A 16,315-nucleotide genomic window follows, 5' to 3' on the forward strand; every position below is an offset into this window, starting at 1 on the left:
AGGTTTGATCTTCTAGCAGTCCATGGGACTCTCAAGAGTCTCCTCCAGCACCATAATTCAAAAGCATCAATTCTTCGGTGATCAGCCTTCTTTATGGTCCAGCTCTCACTTCCATACATCACTACTGGGAAAACCATAGCTTTAACTATACAGACCTTTGTCGGCAAGGCAATGTCTCTGCTTTTTAAGATGCTGTCTAGGTTTGTCATTGCTTTTCTCCCAAGAAGCAGGCATCTTTTAATTCCGTGACTGCTGTCACCATCTGCAGTGATCATGGAACCCAAGAAAGTAAAATCTCTCACTGCCTCCATTTCTTCCCCTTCTACGGTATTTGCCAGGAGGTGATGGGACCAGTGGCCATGATCTTAGATTTTTTGATGTTGAGCTTCAGACCATATTTTGCGCTCTCCTCTTTCACCCTCATTAAAAGGTTCTTTAATTCCTCCTCACTTTCTGCCATCAAGGTTGTGTCATCAGCATATCTGAGGTTGCTGATATTTCTGCAGTGATCATGGAACCCAAGAAACTATAATCTCTCACTGCCTCCATTTCTTCCCCTTCTATTTGCTAGGAGGTGATGGGACCAGATGGGACCACCGTTGTTAGCCAGAACTTATTTAGTTACATTTCATTTTGTGTGCCTTCACTTCTAGCATAAGCATATTATTCAGATCGGTTGATTTGGTGCCATAGTTCAACATCTACTGTGCATAAGCATAGCCTCCACATGGATACATTTTGTAGCAAAAAGCTTTTGTGCTTTGTATTGTATGTGCTGTGACCCTGCTTGCCATAAGCGTTTTAAAGTGAAATGCAAATGGCAGTAATGACAGGGAGACTTAGAGGCTACTCCAATCAAAGGGTTCAAAGAGAATGGGAAATCTTTAAGGAACATCTAGATCAATATTATAATACTAAACATCTCCTGGTAGAAATAGAGTGAATATTGAAAAATAAGGAAAACAACATCTTCTAAAATGGAGGGAAATAATGAATATAACATATAAAGTTGATCCGTGTGCTATATAAGGATAAAATAAGGACGCAAAGAATATATAGTCAATTATGTTTATTTAAAGCCATGTCTTTTGTTTTGTCTGTTTGTTTGTTTGTTTGTTTGTTTGTGGTCTGTTTCTTTTCTTTTTTACTTTATTTCTTTTTCTTTTGTATTCTTTATTTCTTCTTTCAGGTCTTGATAATAAATTGCAGAATTCTGGGGGGAAAGATAAATGGGAATAGGTGAAATATAAATTAAATTGTATCTAGAAAGCATTTCTATATCAATATTAATCTATATATAGGGTAATATTGTATTTCCGGGAAATATTCTAATTGAATTTATAACTTTTTTTCTTTTGTTACCATTATGGGTATTATTGTTATCGTCATTGTTATTGTTAATATTATGTTTTTTGCAAATATGGAAGCTTAAATAAAGTTCTTTAAAAGGAGGGGGGAGAAAGAAATGCTTTCCCAGCATTTTCTTAGCATTTTCTTAAAGCGATAGGCTACTATAAGTTTCTTTTAACAGTCACACACATTATCACAATTTTGGGGCCCTTGGGGCCCCTCATTTTTCCATTTCCCCCAGGACTCCACATCCTTAATTATTCCCCATTGACTTTCTCTGCACCCATCTCTGGCTTCTTTCCCCTTCAAGGTGTAATAAACTAGGTGTGAACAGATTTCTGGCTTGCCAAATCTTCTTTCTTCTGTTTTTTACTAGAACCCAACAGCAGAGTGTGCTTTCACATCCATCGGGGTATGTACGCGCGTGCAGAGGGTGGCAGAGTTGAAGGGCGCATGTCTGTTGAGTCGTCCTCACATTGCCCTGCCAGCGCTGCCCAGAAAAATGCACCCGGGGCCATCGCCCCAACACACACCAATTAGAACTCCCAAGAGCCAGGTTTCAAAAGTCATAATGGCATAGCTGTCAACTTTCGGATATGAAAATAAGGGATCAGCAGCAGCCTCACCTGTCCCGGGGGCAGTCTATGGTACTGTATATCTAACAATCCAGCATAGCAGCGGGAAACGGCGCTGGAATAAGGGAATTTCCAGCAAAAAAAAGGAAGGCTGACAGCTATGCATAATTGCCAGAGTTAAAGAGCAAGGTGCTTCTGAGTGCTGGGTTGTGTTCTCAGTATCAGTCCTTTTACACAAGAGTCCACTCTGGGTCACCCTAATCTTTATTAGTTTCAGCAGCCTAATTTAAGTGAGGAGAGGCATTTTTGTTGTTGTTCCCACTGCTAAAACAACTGACAGTTAAAAAAAAACCAACAACCAACCTTGCTGATCTATTACAATCAGCCAGAGATCTACCGGTACCAGCAGATCCTGCTGCCCCTGAAGAAAACAATGCAGAAGGGCTTGACTGCCTGCTTGGTCAATATTGCAGAAACCTCTAGTGTTCCCACCTGCAACTGCGGTCTTTCTTAAACACACACACACACACACACACACACACACACACACACACACGTTGAAACAGTGCCTGAGAAAATGAGCAGTACCTTGCTACCCCCAAAGCAACCATAATAGAAACAATGCCAGTTAGAACCTCACAATCAGGTACAAAGGCACTAGCCTTCCATACTGTTTATATAAATTAATGGAAGCATTTACCCTCTTTCGCATAAACTGCCAGAAAGGATGGGAGGAGCAGCTGATGGACAGGTGCACAGCAAAATGTAACAGATAAGCTTCCAGATGTCTGAGCGAGGAGCACTGCTTCATACTATGCAGCTTCTAAAATCAAGAGCCGTGCATTTCTTTCCAAGCCGCAACATCTGTGATGAACTTCTGCCTTGCCGTAGTACGTAGATAGCTTACATAAGAGATTAGCAGTTACAGTGATCAAATGGGACAGTCAAACCTAGTGAAACACTTGCTATAGCTCTTTTTATTGAAAGCAAGTTCATTAACTGACCCAGGCTAGGGCAGGCCGCAGATTTAAGATGCTACGTCTCAAACTCTCCAGCCTGTCACAAATATTTGCCATATGCACCTTTGGCTAAGAAACAATAGTAACCTTGCAAGAAATGGATGATATATCCCAGGGACTATTGATATAAAGGATGCCACCACATTTATTAATTTTGTTAATGTCTCAGCTCATCTTTGGTCCTCAGACCCAGATATCCTTAACGCTGGAGTAGATTATCACAGAGCAGCAGCTCACCCTTGGCCATATAGGAACTGTTGACCCTTGGCTCTAATCATGTTAAAGCAGCAGTCCTATGCGCACTCCCAGATTTTGGAGAAGGGCACAGCGGATTATTATTATTTGTCAAATTTGATAGTTGCTTTATCTTGCCCCAAGGCAACCTAAAGCAGCTCACAACCAAACAAGCATCACAACAAAACCCTCACACAGATACGTTAAAACCAGTGGGGGGGATAGGAAGAAGTAAGGGAAACGATGATTAAATGGTCACAAGATCTTGGGGAAACTATATACTTAGAGCAGTGGGAAAAATTCTGGAAGGAAGATAATAAGATTCACCGCCTCATATACAATTAAAGAAAATTTTGTAAAAATGTTCCATAGGTGGTATCTAACATCAGGAAAGCTGGCAAAGATTTACAAACTGAAACCCAATCTTTGCTGGAGATGTGGTGGAGAAATAGGAACTACAATACACATGTGGTGGAAGTGTGAGGAGATTGAGAAATTTTGGGCAATAGTACATGAAGAAAAGAAGAAGATGTTGGAAATATTTTTAACAAAGAAGCCAGAGGCATATCTCCTTGGAATATTAGATGCAGAAATACTGCCGGGGCGGGGGGGGGGGTCTTCCTATATGCAACCACAGCTGCTAGAGTAGTGATAGCCACAAAATGGAAATCACAGAATAAACCTACAAAGGAAGAATGGATTTGTAAACTAAATGAACACGTAATCTTGGTAAAATTAATGGCTTTAATAATAAGAAATCAGTCAAATCAAAAACTTTTAAAAAATGGAAATGTTATGAGGAATATATGGTGAAGCCCTGCTCGGAAAAAGATATGCTAATATCCCTAGACTAAAATGTGAAATATACGATGGAAGAGAATTTGGTAAGGGGGAAAAAAAACCCGCAGCTTAAGGCATCGAGGGCTGATTTTGTGCCCTATGATAATAACCCTTCTGTTTCCACCACCAAAGCTTTCAGGGGAGAATTTGCAACAGTTTGGCACCATGTTTGAGTGAATGAGGTAACGTCAGAGTTTTAGTGAAATTGTGACCACGCGGGTTAGGGATTTTTTTTAAAAAGTTTTTCCGCAGGTTAAAGCGTCGAGGGTTGATTTCTTGGCCTATAATAAAAACCCTTCTGTTTCCACCGCCAAACATTTCAGGGGAGAATTTGCAATTGTTTGGCACCATTTTTGAGTGAATGGGGTAACGTCAGAGTTTTAGTGAAATTGTGACTGCGCGGGTTAGGGTTTTTTTTCTTCAAAAAAATGTTTTTCCGCAGGTTAAAGCGTCGAGGGCTGATTTCTTGGCCTATAATAAAAACCCTTCTGTTTCTACTGCCAAACCGTTCAGGGGAGAATTTGCAACAGTTTGGCACCATTTTTTAGTGAATTGGATATCGTCAGATTTTTAGTGAAACTGTGACCGCGCAGGTTAGGGATTTTTTCAAAAAAATGTTTATAGCAGGTTAGGTGTTGAGGGCTGATTTCTTGGCCTATGATAAAAAAAAAAAACCCTTCTGTTTCCACCACCAAACCTTTCAGGGGAGAATTTGCAACAGTTTTGCACCATTTTTGAGCGAATTGGATGACGTCAGATTTTTAGTGAAATTGTGACAGCGCGGGTGAGGGATTTTTTTAAAAAAATTGTTTTTCCGCAGTTTAAAGCGTCGTGGGCTGATTTCTTGGCCTATAATAAAAACCCTTCTGTTTCCACCGCCAAACCTTTCAGGGGAGAATTTGAAGCAGTTTGGCACCTTTTTTGAGTTAATTGGATAACGTCAGATTTTTAGTGAAATTGTGACCGCGCGGGTTAGGGATTTTTTTCAAAAAAAAAAAAAAAAATCCGCAGGTTAAAGCCTCAAGGGCTGATTTCTTGGCCTATGATAAAAAAACCCTTCTGTTTCCACCGCCAACCTTAAATTGTGACCGCGCGGGTTAGGGTTTTGTTTTTTTAAAAAAATAAAAATAAAAACTGGAGAAGACTATAGAAAGACTGCAAAGAATGATGTAATATATTTATTGGAAGGAAATTGAGTGGGGGTGGAAGGAAGTTAGAGGACAGAGAAAAAAACAAATAAGAGTGATGGATGATATAGAAAGAGAAGGGGGAGAGGAAAAATGGTGGTGGAATTGACAGATTTGTACCTGGTAAATGTAATGTGTGGTAATGTATTGTAATATACTGTAATAGAAAACTAATAAATAAATAAAACTCTAAAAAAAAGAAAGAAAAGAAAACCAGCGGGGAGATGTTGATGCCAATCGATGCAGACAATGTAGAGCTAAATGAACCAATGTTCTGATAAGGCAGCTTCCTGGGTAATACTGTGTCACTTGCATCTGAGTAAACATGCATGGAGATTGCACAATATCGTTTTGCTCTGGCCTGGAGTCAAGGCAGACTAGAAATTGCGAGTGGCTACCTACACTTTGATCCTCCTTCACACGTAACTACAGTAGGTGGGAGTGAAAAGTCCATAGAGACAGGAAGAATGAGTCGGGAGCACTCACCTGCAGTGGGGGTTACCCAAAATCCTTTGCATCATACCAGAGGGTACTCAGCTGAAAACTGGGAGGGGCAGGGGGGGTCTTGGTAGGCATGGGAGGAGTGTTTGAGGGCTCCCTGGCCCTGGTGCCTATGCATGCCATTTTGGGGGCCCCGTGGGTGGGTGGGAGATGGAAAGTTTTAACATAGCTGGTCTGATCTGTGAAGGTTCACACATTCTGCTTATTTTTTTGGGGGGGGGGGTATCGGTATGGCGTTAGGCAGCCTGCCCTGGACTTTTATCTCTATGCAATGTCTGTTGGTGATAAAGCAAGAATTCTGTGCACACCCACCCACACCAACAGGCTTCTGGAAATCACGCCAAGAATTTTGCAACTTGGTTTTTAATCAAAGATAATCTTTCCTCCACACTTTGTTTATATTATCTGGCTGCCGGGGCTTGTCTCAAGCTTTCGACTGTCCGATAAAGGATCCTGCCACATAATGAGATCTGAGGATTTAGGCAGGTTTTAATTCTGGTCCTTTGTATTTGGAAGGAAATGGGGCACTGGGGCAGAGTCGTACAGCTGTGATCTCCGTGGCTTCAAAGGCAGGCCAAGACATTCTGTTGCCCTCAAGCAGCTGTCCTGGGTGAGAATTGAAGGGTCCTTCGCAACACAGATCTTGCTCTTATTACTTACAAGCTAAACTCAGGTTATATAACTGAGGTTGGGGCTCTGCGACAGGCACACCTGCTTCACTCACCTGTAGCGCCCCTGAAAACAAACAAACACACAACCAAACTGCAAACACACATTTGTGTCAGGGAATAGGACCAAATGGCCCTTGCAACCAGAAGTACAGACTACCCTGAGCTTTCAGTACCGTGTTATATTTTGCAGGATGGAATAAACTCTTCCTCCTAGTCACCGACAGCAAGCTGATAGCTGCTGGAATTAATTCAGACGCTAGTCTTTAAAACATCTCTCATTGTTAGAATGTGCAGAGTCAGACATTCTTTATGTTGTACTTTGTTTCTTGGTAGTAGTTGTACCCACTGGTCCGTATTAAACCCGGCAGCAATGGCAGTGCTAACAGTGTTTTTCATGCGGGCTATGAGATGATATTACAACTCCCCAGAATGCAGAGGTTGGGTTCCCCCAGAAGAATAATAAAAAAAATCCACATATTTTTTTAAAAGTTTGCAGCCCTAGGAATTGTTTATTTTGATGGTCTGTTTATGTAGTGCTTATGCTGAGCGGTCAGAGCAGATCGCATAAAATATCTCAGTAATTCTTACAACATCCCGGTAATAATAATAATAATAATAATAATAATAATAATAATAATAATATGCATGCCACCCTATACCCACAGGTCTCAGGGAGATTCCCAAGATAAAATCACAATATAAAAACACAACACACACACACCGTAATAAAAATAAAAACAAGAACAACCCAATAAACTCCCCTTCCTTTAAAGCCCTAAACGGCCTCAGTTCAGTGTACCTGAAGGAGCGTCTCCACCCCCATCGTTGTGCCCGGAGACTGAGGTCCAGCACCGAGGGCCTTCTGGCAGTTCCCTCACTACGAGAAGCGAAGCTACAGGGAACCAGGCAGAGGGCCTTCTCGGTAGTGGCACCCACCCTGTGGAACGCCTTCCCACCAGATGTCAAAGAGATAAACAACTACCAGACTCTGAAGGCAGCCCTGTTTAGGGAAGCTTTTAATGTTTAATAGATTATTGTATTTTAATGTCTGTTGGAAGCCGCCCAGAGTGGCTGGGGAAACCCAGCCAGATGGGCGGGGTATAAATAAATTATTATTATTATTATTATTATTATTATTATTATTATTCCTTAACACATTTTAAAAGGGCATTGGGTGTCAGTCAGCCAAAGGCTTGGTTAAAGAGGAATGTTTTCTCCTGGTAACTGAAGTAGTATAATGATGGCACCAGGCGAACCTCCATGGGGAGAGCATTCCACAAACAGGAGCCAGAAAAGACCTGTTCTCTTGTTGGCACCTTCTGGACCTCTCAGAGAGGAGGCACATATAGAAGGGCCTCAGAAGATGATCTCAGGGTCTGGGTAGGTTGATTTGGAGAAAGGTGGCCACTGAGGTCCAGTAAGGCAGGACCCACATCATTATTCCCATCTTACAAAAGGGGGGGAGAGAACGGAGCCTGAAAAACAGTAACTTGCCTAAGCCCACCTATTGAGTTTGTTGATAATATGAGATTTGAACAAGGGACTTCCCAACTCATACTCTTATCCAGTCGTAGCAGGAATGATGAATCTGTGGCCCCCGATTGGTTGTTGAAATCCCATCAACCCCAACCAGCTGAGCCAATGGTCAGGGATGGCAAGAGTTGAAGTCTAGCAACATCTGGAAGGACATAGGTTCCCCATCCCTGCACCACACCATCACAGCTCTACTAGATACCAACAAGTATTTAAGCTCAAAGGGACAAAGGAAGAAACTGGGGGCAGGGGGGGGGAGTTAGACAAGGTATTCTGATCCTCTCATTTGAGAACTCAAGACTTTTACAAACACATGTTGTGACACACAATATGAAAACAATGTTTTGGACTAGGGAAACACGGCATGGGTTACTCTAGCCTTGACTATTTATTCCAGGGATAGGCAAGCTTCCATTGGAACCAAGCCAGCATAGCCAATGATCAAGGATCAAGTTGTAGACCAGGCATGTCCAACAGGTCGATCGCTACCTACCAGTCGATCGTGCTGCGTCCCTGGTCGATTGTGTGATCCCGATCAATTGCCCCCCCCCAAAAAAACCCTCAAAAACTTTGGGTATTCTTCCCCTCAAAAAAACTCAAGAGTTTTTTTATAGTGGGAGTAGATCGCAGTCTCTTGTGAGTTGGACATGCCTGTTGTAGACTTACAACAGGATCTTATAGGATCTTATAGATAACCTGGATTTATCCTGGATAAGGCCCACCTCTGAAAGGCATGTGCTATGGTTCGAACTTCGTTACCAATAAGTTTAGAGAGTGGAAGTAAAGATGTGTTTAAAGACTGCAGTATGATTTATTGCACGGGATATTTTTAATCTAATGCAAACCACTGTGAATCTAGAAAGTAATCTGGTGATCCTCTGCACTCACAGAGGTTGCATTTAGATGTGAGTGTCCGCTCATGTGACATGCAGGTGTGTGAGAGGTGACCCAAAAGCATCTTCTACTTTGAGAGAAAGCAGCTTCAAGAGGTAAGAACTGGGAGAAGAAACAGTTTCTCTATTTCAAACTGTTTCGCCTACCACCACCCAGATGTTCCCCTTCCCGAGGGATTCAAAACACACGTTCACCTGAGAAAATGCTTTTCATCAGATGGCTGATTCTGATATTCAGATCAATGGTACTATCTTAGATGAAGCTTAAAAAGCCCTCCTCTCAAATCGCCCTAAATATTAAGCAACTGTAGAATCCAATCTTAGCCAGGTCTAGTGCAGGTACAGTCGTGAAATGTGGTTTTTGTGTTTTAAAATCTTCATTTTAAAACAAACACGCACACACAACTTTCTAGTTGTTGGGATTGTGAAAGGTTTTCAGTATGTCAACAATGCCCAGAGTCCAAAAAGATACTTGAATAAAAGCTGGTAGCAAGGCTTATTCATTCAGCGTGGCTCAACTAGCTGCCATATGTCTGGGTTTAAACATCTGGGAATCGGGCTGCAAAATGGCGTGCACACGGATTTTTGGTGAATCGGCAAAATGTCCGGGGGTGGCGAGAAGCTCAACAACTTTGAGACACCCCCCCCCCCAAAAATCAACAACTTTGTCTGGATTTTCACTTTTGGGAATATGGCAACCGAGCTGTACACCATCACTAACTTCATCATTGTGGCCTCTCGGTAGTGGCGCCTGCCCTGTGGAACGCCCTCCCAATAGATGTCAAAGAAATAAACAACTATCTGACTTTTATAAGACATCTGAAGGCAGCCCTGTTTAGGGAAGTTTTTAATGTTTGAAGTTTTAGTCTGTTTTTAGTTATTTGTTGGGAGTGGCTGAGGAAACCCAGCCAGATGGGCGGGGTATAAATAATAAATTTATTTATTTAGTATTTCTCCACTGATTGTCAGTTTCTGGGTGCAATTCTAGTTGCTCACATTAGTGCTTAAATCCCTGAATAGTTTAGGCTCCAAATATCTGAAAGACTACCTTATTCCCTTCCAAGTGTGCAGATCAGCTTAAAGGAACCTCTTCTTGCCAGCTGCAGCTCCCACAGAATTTTTTTGGGGGGTGGGGGTGGGGATGGGGTGGCCCAGAATAGGGCCTTCTCTGCTGCAGCCCCTAAGTTGTGGAATTCCCTCCTGCAGAAAGGGAATCCCTGGCTTTCTCACTTTGCTGCTTTCCATGAATGCTGAAGACATACCTCTTTGCTCTGGCCTTGGACACCTGAGATAGAATCATAGAGTTGGGAGGGACTAGCTCAGGCATGTCCAAAGTCCGTGTCGGGGGCCTAATCCGGCCCACCAGTCAATTTAATAAAAAAGCTCAACAACTGTGGTCGGCTCTCATGCACATTCACGTCATCAGATCTGACCCTCTCTGAAAAAAGTTTGGGCACCCCTGGTCTAGTCCAACTCCCTGTAATGCAGGAATCTTTCACCCAATGTGGGGCTCGAACCTATGAGCCTGAGATTAAGAGTCTCCTGCTCTATGTGTGTGTTCAGGGCCCACCCTATTCCTGTGATTGTAATCTGTTTTAACTGTTGTCAGTTTTTTTAACTCTTGTAACCTGCTCTGTGACCTGCTGCTGAAGGGCTGGGAATGAATGTAATAAATAACAACATACCCTCCAAGGATAAGGAAAAGCAGGTCATTCTGGGATCAAGTCAGAAACCTGGGCGGCTTCTATAAATCTGGGGCTGTCCTTGGAGAATAAGGACACTTGGAGGGTCTGTAACAACAACAACAATAAATTTATTATTTATACCCTGCCCATCTGGCTGGGTTTCCCCAGCCACTCTGGGCGGCTCCCAACAGAATATTAAAAAAAAAAAAAAAAAACACGACAAAACATCAAACATGAAAAACGTCCCTAAACAGGGTTGCCTTCAGATGTCTTCTAAAAGCAAAACCAGAAAACCGAAATAAATTATGCAAAATAGGTTTTTTTTAATACAGTACTCTGTGTGTATGTGTGTGTGTGTGTAAAAGGCCTGGGAATGATGTCTTATGAGGAACGGCTTAGGGAGCTGGGTATGTTTAGCCTGGAGAAGAGAGGTTTAAGGGGTGATATGGCGTGCTATGGTCCATGGGGTCACGAAGAGTCGGACACGACTAAACAACAACACATGATAGCCATGTTCAAATATATAAAGGATGTCATATAGAGGAGGAAGAAAGGTTGTTTTCTGCTGCTCCAGAGAAGTGGACACGGAGCAATGGATTCATACTACATGCAAGAAAGAAGATGCCACCTAAACATTAGGAAGAACTTCCTGACAGTAAGAGCTGTTCGACAGTGGAATTTGCTGCCAAGGAGTGTGGTGGAGTCTCCTTCTTTGGAGGTCTTTAAGCAGAGGCTTGGCAGCCATCTGTCAGGAATGCTTTGATGGTGTTTCCTGCTTGGCAGGGGGTTGGACTGGATGGCCCTTGTGGTCTCTTCCAACTCTATGATTCTACCGTATGATTCTATGATATAAAAAAGAAAACAGAATAATCGATGCAAAACTGTTTTCAAAAACGCAAGACAAAAAAACGATGCCAACCACCGCACTTGTTTCATTTGCGTAATTCATTCCGATTGCAGAATTGCGATCCGCACAGAGCGCGCGTCCAGCTCGGCTCTTCTTAACCCTTTGGCGCCCGGGTTTCCCAAGGGAGCCGCCGCCTCTGCTCCCCGCAGGGACGGGATTTTTCTGGCTGCCTCCCGTCTCCGCCCACCCGTCATCATCAACAATGCAACAACCGCCGCCTCTGCCGAGGTTTCTGATCTTGCTTTGCCGGACTCCGAGGGCGGCACACAAAGGAAGCGGGAGGCGGGGGGGGGATCTTGGCCTGCCCTCCTCTCCTCTCGTGGCTCCACCCACCAGCCTTTCTCTCCAAGCGCGCGTGTGGACCCTGCAGTGACTTTGCAAGCGTGCGCTCTGCCTAGGGAGCGTGCTTGCTGGAAGCAGGCAGCTTTTGATGGGCTTTTAATTTTTTAAAAAATTTTTTAAGGGTGACAGCAAGCAAAGGGTTTCCACCCCCACCCATCCAATATATATATAAATTCACGATCAATGAATGAACGTGATTCCATGATCGCGCAGCAGCACCTGTAAAAGGGATAAGCTAGGCGTGCTCTGATACAGGAGGAAAAACGGAGGAGGAGGAGGAAGAAAAGTGTTCGGTGCAAGATCAGGCAGGATCTGAAATCTCTGCTGCGGAGAGAGACGACTGAGAGCTGGGCGGGCTCGCCGGCCCTTTGACGCTGCACCAAAAATCTAGGCTGCATGACCATCACAAAGGTAGGAAGAGGGAGCGTTGCAAAAGAGGGACGAAAGCGACGCACCTGCTCTTGAACCGCGTCGCAGGTGCCAGGCATTTTGCAAGCACCAGCCCAGATCCGGCAGTTTCCCTGCTGCGTCGTGCTTCCGGCATTATAACAGACTGAAAGCCGTCTGTTCGCAAAAACAAAACAAAACACGGGGGGGGGGGTCTTGCAAATGTCCCTGAGTGGCTTGGTGGATCATTATTAGAAGGGTGGATCCTGACCCTGCGTCGTTTGGGATCTGAGGGGCGGGGCGAAATCACAACATCAGCAAAAATGCTTGCATGAATTTGACAGCTACATATACTTAGCTATCAAATCGCCGCCGCCCTCCACCCCTTTTTAAAAGAATACATCTGTCGGGTTGGGTCAGTTGCAACGTTCAAGTTTGCTCAGGGCAGAGGGGAGCCCTAGCTGATTCCTACCCCAGTCCAGTTGTGTGTAAAAATAAAAAAAGCATAATCCACCAGCAACTTCTCCTGGGCATGGAAATGTTTTTTCAGCCTGCAAATGAGTTGGCACATTTCTTGTTAAGATCTGAGCATATTAGAGGAACGGATCTCAACCCTATCGTATTCTAGATATGCGGGGAGGGAAAAACATTAGCTCTTGAGAGAAAATAAATTCATATTGGTTTAGGGTGCCAACTTTGATTCCAGGACCAGAAGGCCAAATGAAGCCAGAGCCTGGCTGGAGGAATCTGTTTCCCTGCGGTGGATCTCCTGGGCACGCCTAAGCTGGCCTTGGAGTTTGCTTGCATTTCAGGTCACCTGCGGCGAGTAGAAAATCTTCTCCAAGTGACGAGCCATCAAATTTATTTGCCAATTGGAAGAAAATTGGTTCTGCTTTTCATCCAAGCTGTCAGTGTCAAGTTCTCCCCCCCCCCCCAAAAAAAAAGAATTCTTCTTCCTATACAGTATGCATTTCCAAATGCTAACTATTTTATTTAATTTAATCATTGCTTTCCTACCCACCTAATGCCAACTAACTGCTCCATTGTGCTTGCAACTAGGTGGTTAAACAATGCCCCAAAGGGTGGGTTGTTTCAATTCTTTCAGTGCATCCTTATTGGTGAAAACAGGCTTCCAATCTGCTCTAGTGCTTGTTTGGTGCCAAAGGATGGTAGTTACTCTGGATAAGATAATTCAGAGTCCAGGTTTGATATTGTCTGTGTGGCCTCGGTATGCCCTTCTGTACCATGGGCTTGTTTCAGACGTAGATAAGGTGGTTGACTAACACAGCAGGATAGATTTATTGCCCTGACTTTGCCCTGGGGGCCAGGGAGACTTAAGAAGGATTTGCAACAAGAATATTGCTGTAACTTTGCCCTTGAGTTCAGGGGAAACTGATGAGTGTGCAAAAGGATTATGATGTTATTATTTTCAAAGGAGGTTTTGTCTGCAACTGAGGAACACATGAAGGATAACAATCGTACTCTAGTTCCATAGAAGTTCTTTTGCTATGAGAACGGGCGGCTAGACTCAAAAGAGAAGACTCCTGCACTTTTAATAGTTGGCGAAGCAGAGCGCATTCCAACAGGTGTAGCCATCCTAATGGGTGCTAGGTAATTGCTGGGAGATGTGGCTTAGTGTCAGTTGATCCAGCTATTAACTATGCTGGGTGCTAATTACGCAGTTCTGGAGATCATAAGGATTGCCTTGTTGGATGAGATCAATACATTGTGCTCACTGTGGCCTTCTAAGTGCCTCTGGGAAGCTCATAAGCAGTGCATGAAGGCAGAAGCTATCCCTCCATGGTGTTTTCCTCCAGTGTCTATGACCACCATTTGGAGTTTGAGAACCATACCTAGCAATGGTTTGCTTATTTAAATGTCTAACGTTGCTTCCCCCCAGCCACATCCGATTCCCAATGTCTGCCATGAAAGAGTCATCTAGTAAAACCAATAAACATTTTCTCCAATAGTGAATAAAAGTTAGGAAGCCAGCAGCCAAATACTTGGTTGGTTATTTAAAAGCAAAATGTGAACTTCAGCCTTCTTTGTGTCTTGAGCTCTTGGTCATGGGCACCATTCCTCTCTCCCCTCCCCGCCATTTCTTCCCCCTAATTTTCCTTCTGCTCCATCCATTGGCAGCATTCCCTACTTCCAAGCTTCCAGCCTGGACTCCATTGCTTTGGCCTGCTTCCTTCACCACCCCAAGTTTTCATTTGCTAGGAGGGCCTTCTGTTCCTTTTTCACTAGTCCTGTTGCCCTGCCCGTCTATAGGATCTGAGCAGCTGTTCTTGAGAGACTTAGGGTTAGAACAGGCAAGTCCAACAAGTAGATCGTGATCTACCGGTAGATCACTGGTAGATCACTGGCACCCCCCAAAATCTCAACACTTTTGCCCTGCACCCTCCAAAATGTGGCTTTCCTCCTCCCTAAAAGAAGCTCAACAACTTTGACCTGAACCCCCAAAAGGGGAGTAGATCACTGCCAGTTTTTAACTCTGTGAGTAGATCACAGTCTCTTGGGAGTTGGCCACCCCTGGGTTAGAACAATGCAGTTCTTCAGCCTGTCTTGCCTACCATAGCAGCTCACCTAGAGCTGAGTTCTCTAAGCCACGGTATGTCAGGGCTAGGCAGTGAGCAGCAATCTGAGATGAGCCAGGGACCACAGAACAAGCTACAAGTCAGGACCAAAGAGTAAGTGGGGTGTAGTGGTTGAAATGCTGAACTAGGACCTGGGAGACCAGGGTTCAAATCCCCAATCAGCCAGGAAACTCACTGAGCGACCTTGGGCCAATTCCTGACTGTCAGCCTAACCTACCCCACAGGGTTGTTGAGTGGATGGATGGTAAAATGGGGGAGGAGAGGACCACAGAGAGCACCTCACGCTCCTTGGAGGAAAGGTGGGATATAATAAATCTCCTGCTTGGGCTACTGCAATGCGCTCTACGTGGGGCTACCTTTGAAGGTGACTCAGAAACTGCAACTAATCCAGAATGCGGCAGCTAGACTGATGACTGGCCGCTGGGACCATATAACACCGGTCCTGAAAGACCTGCATTGGCTCCCAGTCCATTTCTGAGCACAATTCAAAGGGTTGGTGCTGACCTTTAAAACCCTAAATGGCCTTGGCCTTGTACACATGGAGGAGCATCTCCACCCCCATCATCGAGTCTGGACACTGAGATCCAGCACCGAGGGCCTTTGGGTGGTTCCCTCACTACGAGAATTGACGTTACAGGGAACCAGGTAGAGGGCCTTCTCAGTGGTGGCACCCTCCTTGTGGAACGCCCTCCCATCAGATTTCAAAGGGATAAATAACTCTACAACCTCTAGAAGGCCATGGCCCTGCCTACTTCCAAGGTCAAAACTGTATTTTGATCTGTTATTGTGTAAGCTGCCTTCAGTAAGTTTTACTCGTGAAGGCGGACTGTAAACATCTATAAATAACTGTTGGAAGGATTGCAGAGATAAAGTAGGAGGAGTATTTTGAACACTCTAAAGTTCTATATGGATGCTATTATGGTAATAATATTGATTGCAGTAACGACCAGTGCTTTTTTTCTTTTCTAAAGAAAATGTTTAGGGGTACCCTCATTTTCCTACTCATATTAAAATACTGCCCCTCAATGAGGCCAAACTTAGATTCACAAAATGTTTAAGGGTATGCATCCTCCTGCGTCCCCCCAGAAAAATACAACTATTAATGACCATCGTAATAGTTGCATGAATGGGTGCATAGTTGTAACCGATCAACTTCTCCAACAGTGTAGAAGGCTTGGGATAATATCCAGAGATAGCCCATTTAAAAGTTTGTTCACAGCCAGAGCTTGCACCTATTTGATGAAGTGCTTGGATTTTGTGAGAGCAGGCTGGGGAGTGGAGAGCAAAGAGCAACAGACTGATTGCGGCCACGGCACATGCAAAGATCGGCAATGGATTCTGTTTTGCTAGCTTTGGGCCTCTGGGGTATAATGCTGGAACTTTCCTGTTCCACTCATTAGGCAGAATGGTTTAAAGTGGGCTTTCCCCTTAGCTCAAATCACCAGGTGGTTAATTAACACCGAGACCCAGGTGGCGCTGTGGGTTAAACCACAGAGTCTAGGGCTTGCTGATCAGAAGGTCGGCGGTTCGAATCCCTGCAATGGGGTGAGCTCCCGTTGCTCGGTCCCAGCTCCTGCCCACCTAGCAGTTCGAA

The 16,315-nt window shown here is 44.1% G+C and overlaps 1 protein-coding gene and 1 long non-coding RNA gene across 2 annotated transcripts in view; one reads left to right on the forward strand and one right to left on the reverse strand.

Annotated features, from left to right (window-relative positions):
- Positions 1–2: 2 nt before the first annotated feature.
- LOC118075489 (uncharacterized) lies at positions 3–12,320 on the reverse strand. Its single transcript, XR_004691378.2, has 3 exons — positions 12,193–12,320; positions 10,489–10,593; positions 3–1,213 (listed from the first exon to the last, which is right to left on the reverse strand). It is a non-coding gene; the product is annotated as an uncharacterized LOC118075489 (long non-coding RNA).
- CORO2A (coronin 2A) overlaps positions 11,702–16,315 on the forward strand; it is a 62,347-nt gene continuing 57,733 nt past the window's right edge. The window contains exon 1 of the mRNA XM_035097497.2: positions 11,702–12,148. Within this exon, the coding sequence (XP_034953388.1) occupies positions 12,134–12,148 (15 nt within the window). The 5' untranslated portion in view covers positions 11,702–12,133. The remainder of the gene's footprint in view (positions 12,149–16,315) is intronic.

This window comes from Zootoca vivipara, chromosome 16 (genome assembly GCF_963506605.1).
Source record: "Zootoca vivipara chromosome 16, rZooViv1.1, whole genome shotgun sequence".
Lineage (NCBI taxonomy): Eukaryota > Metazoa > Chordata > Lepidosauria > Squamata > Lacertidae > Zootoca > Zootoca vivipara.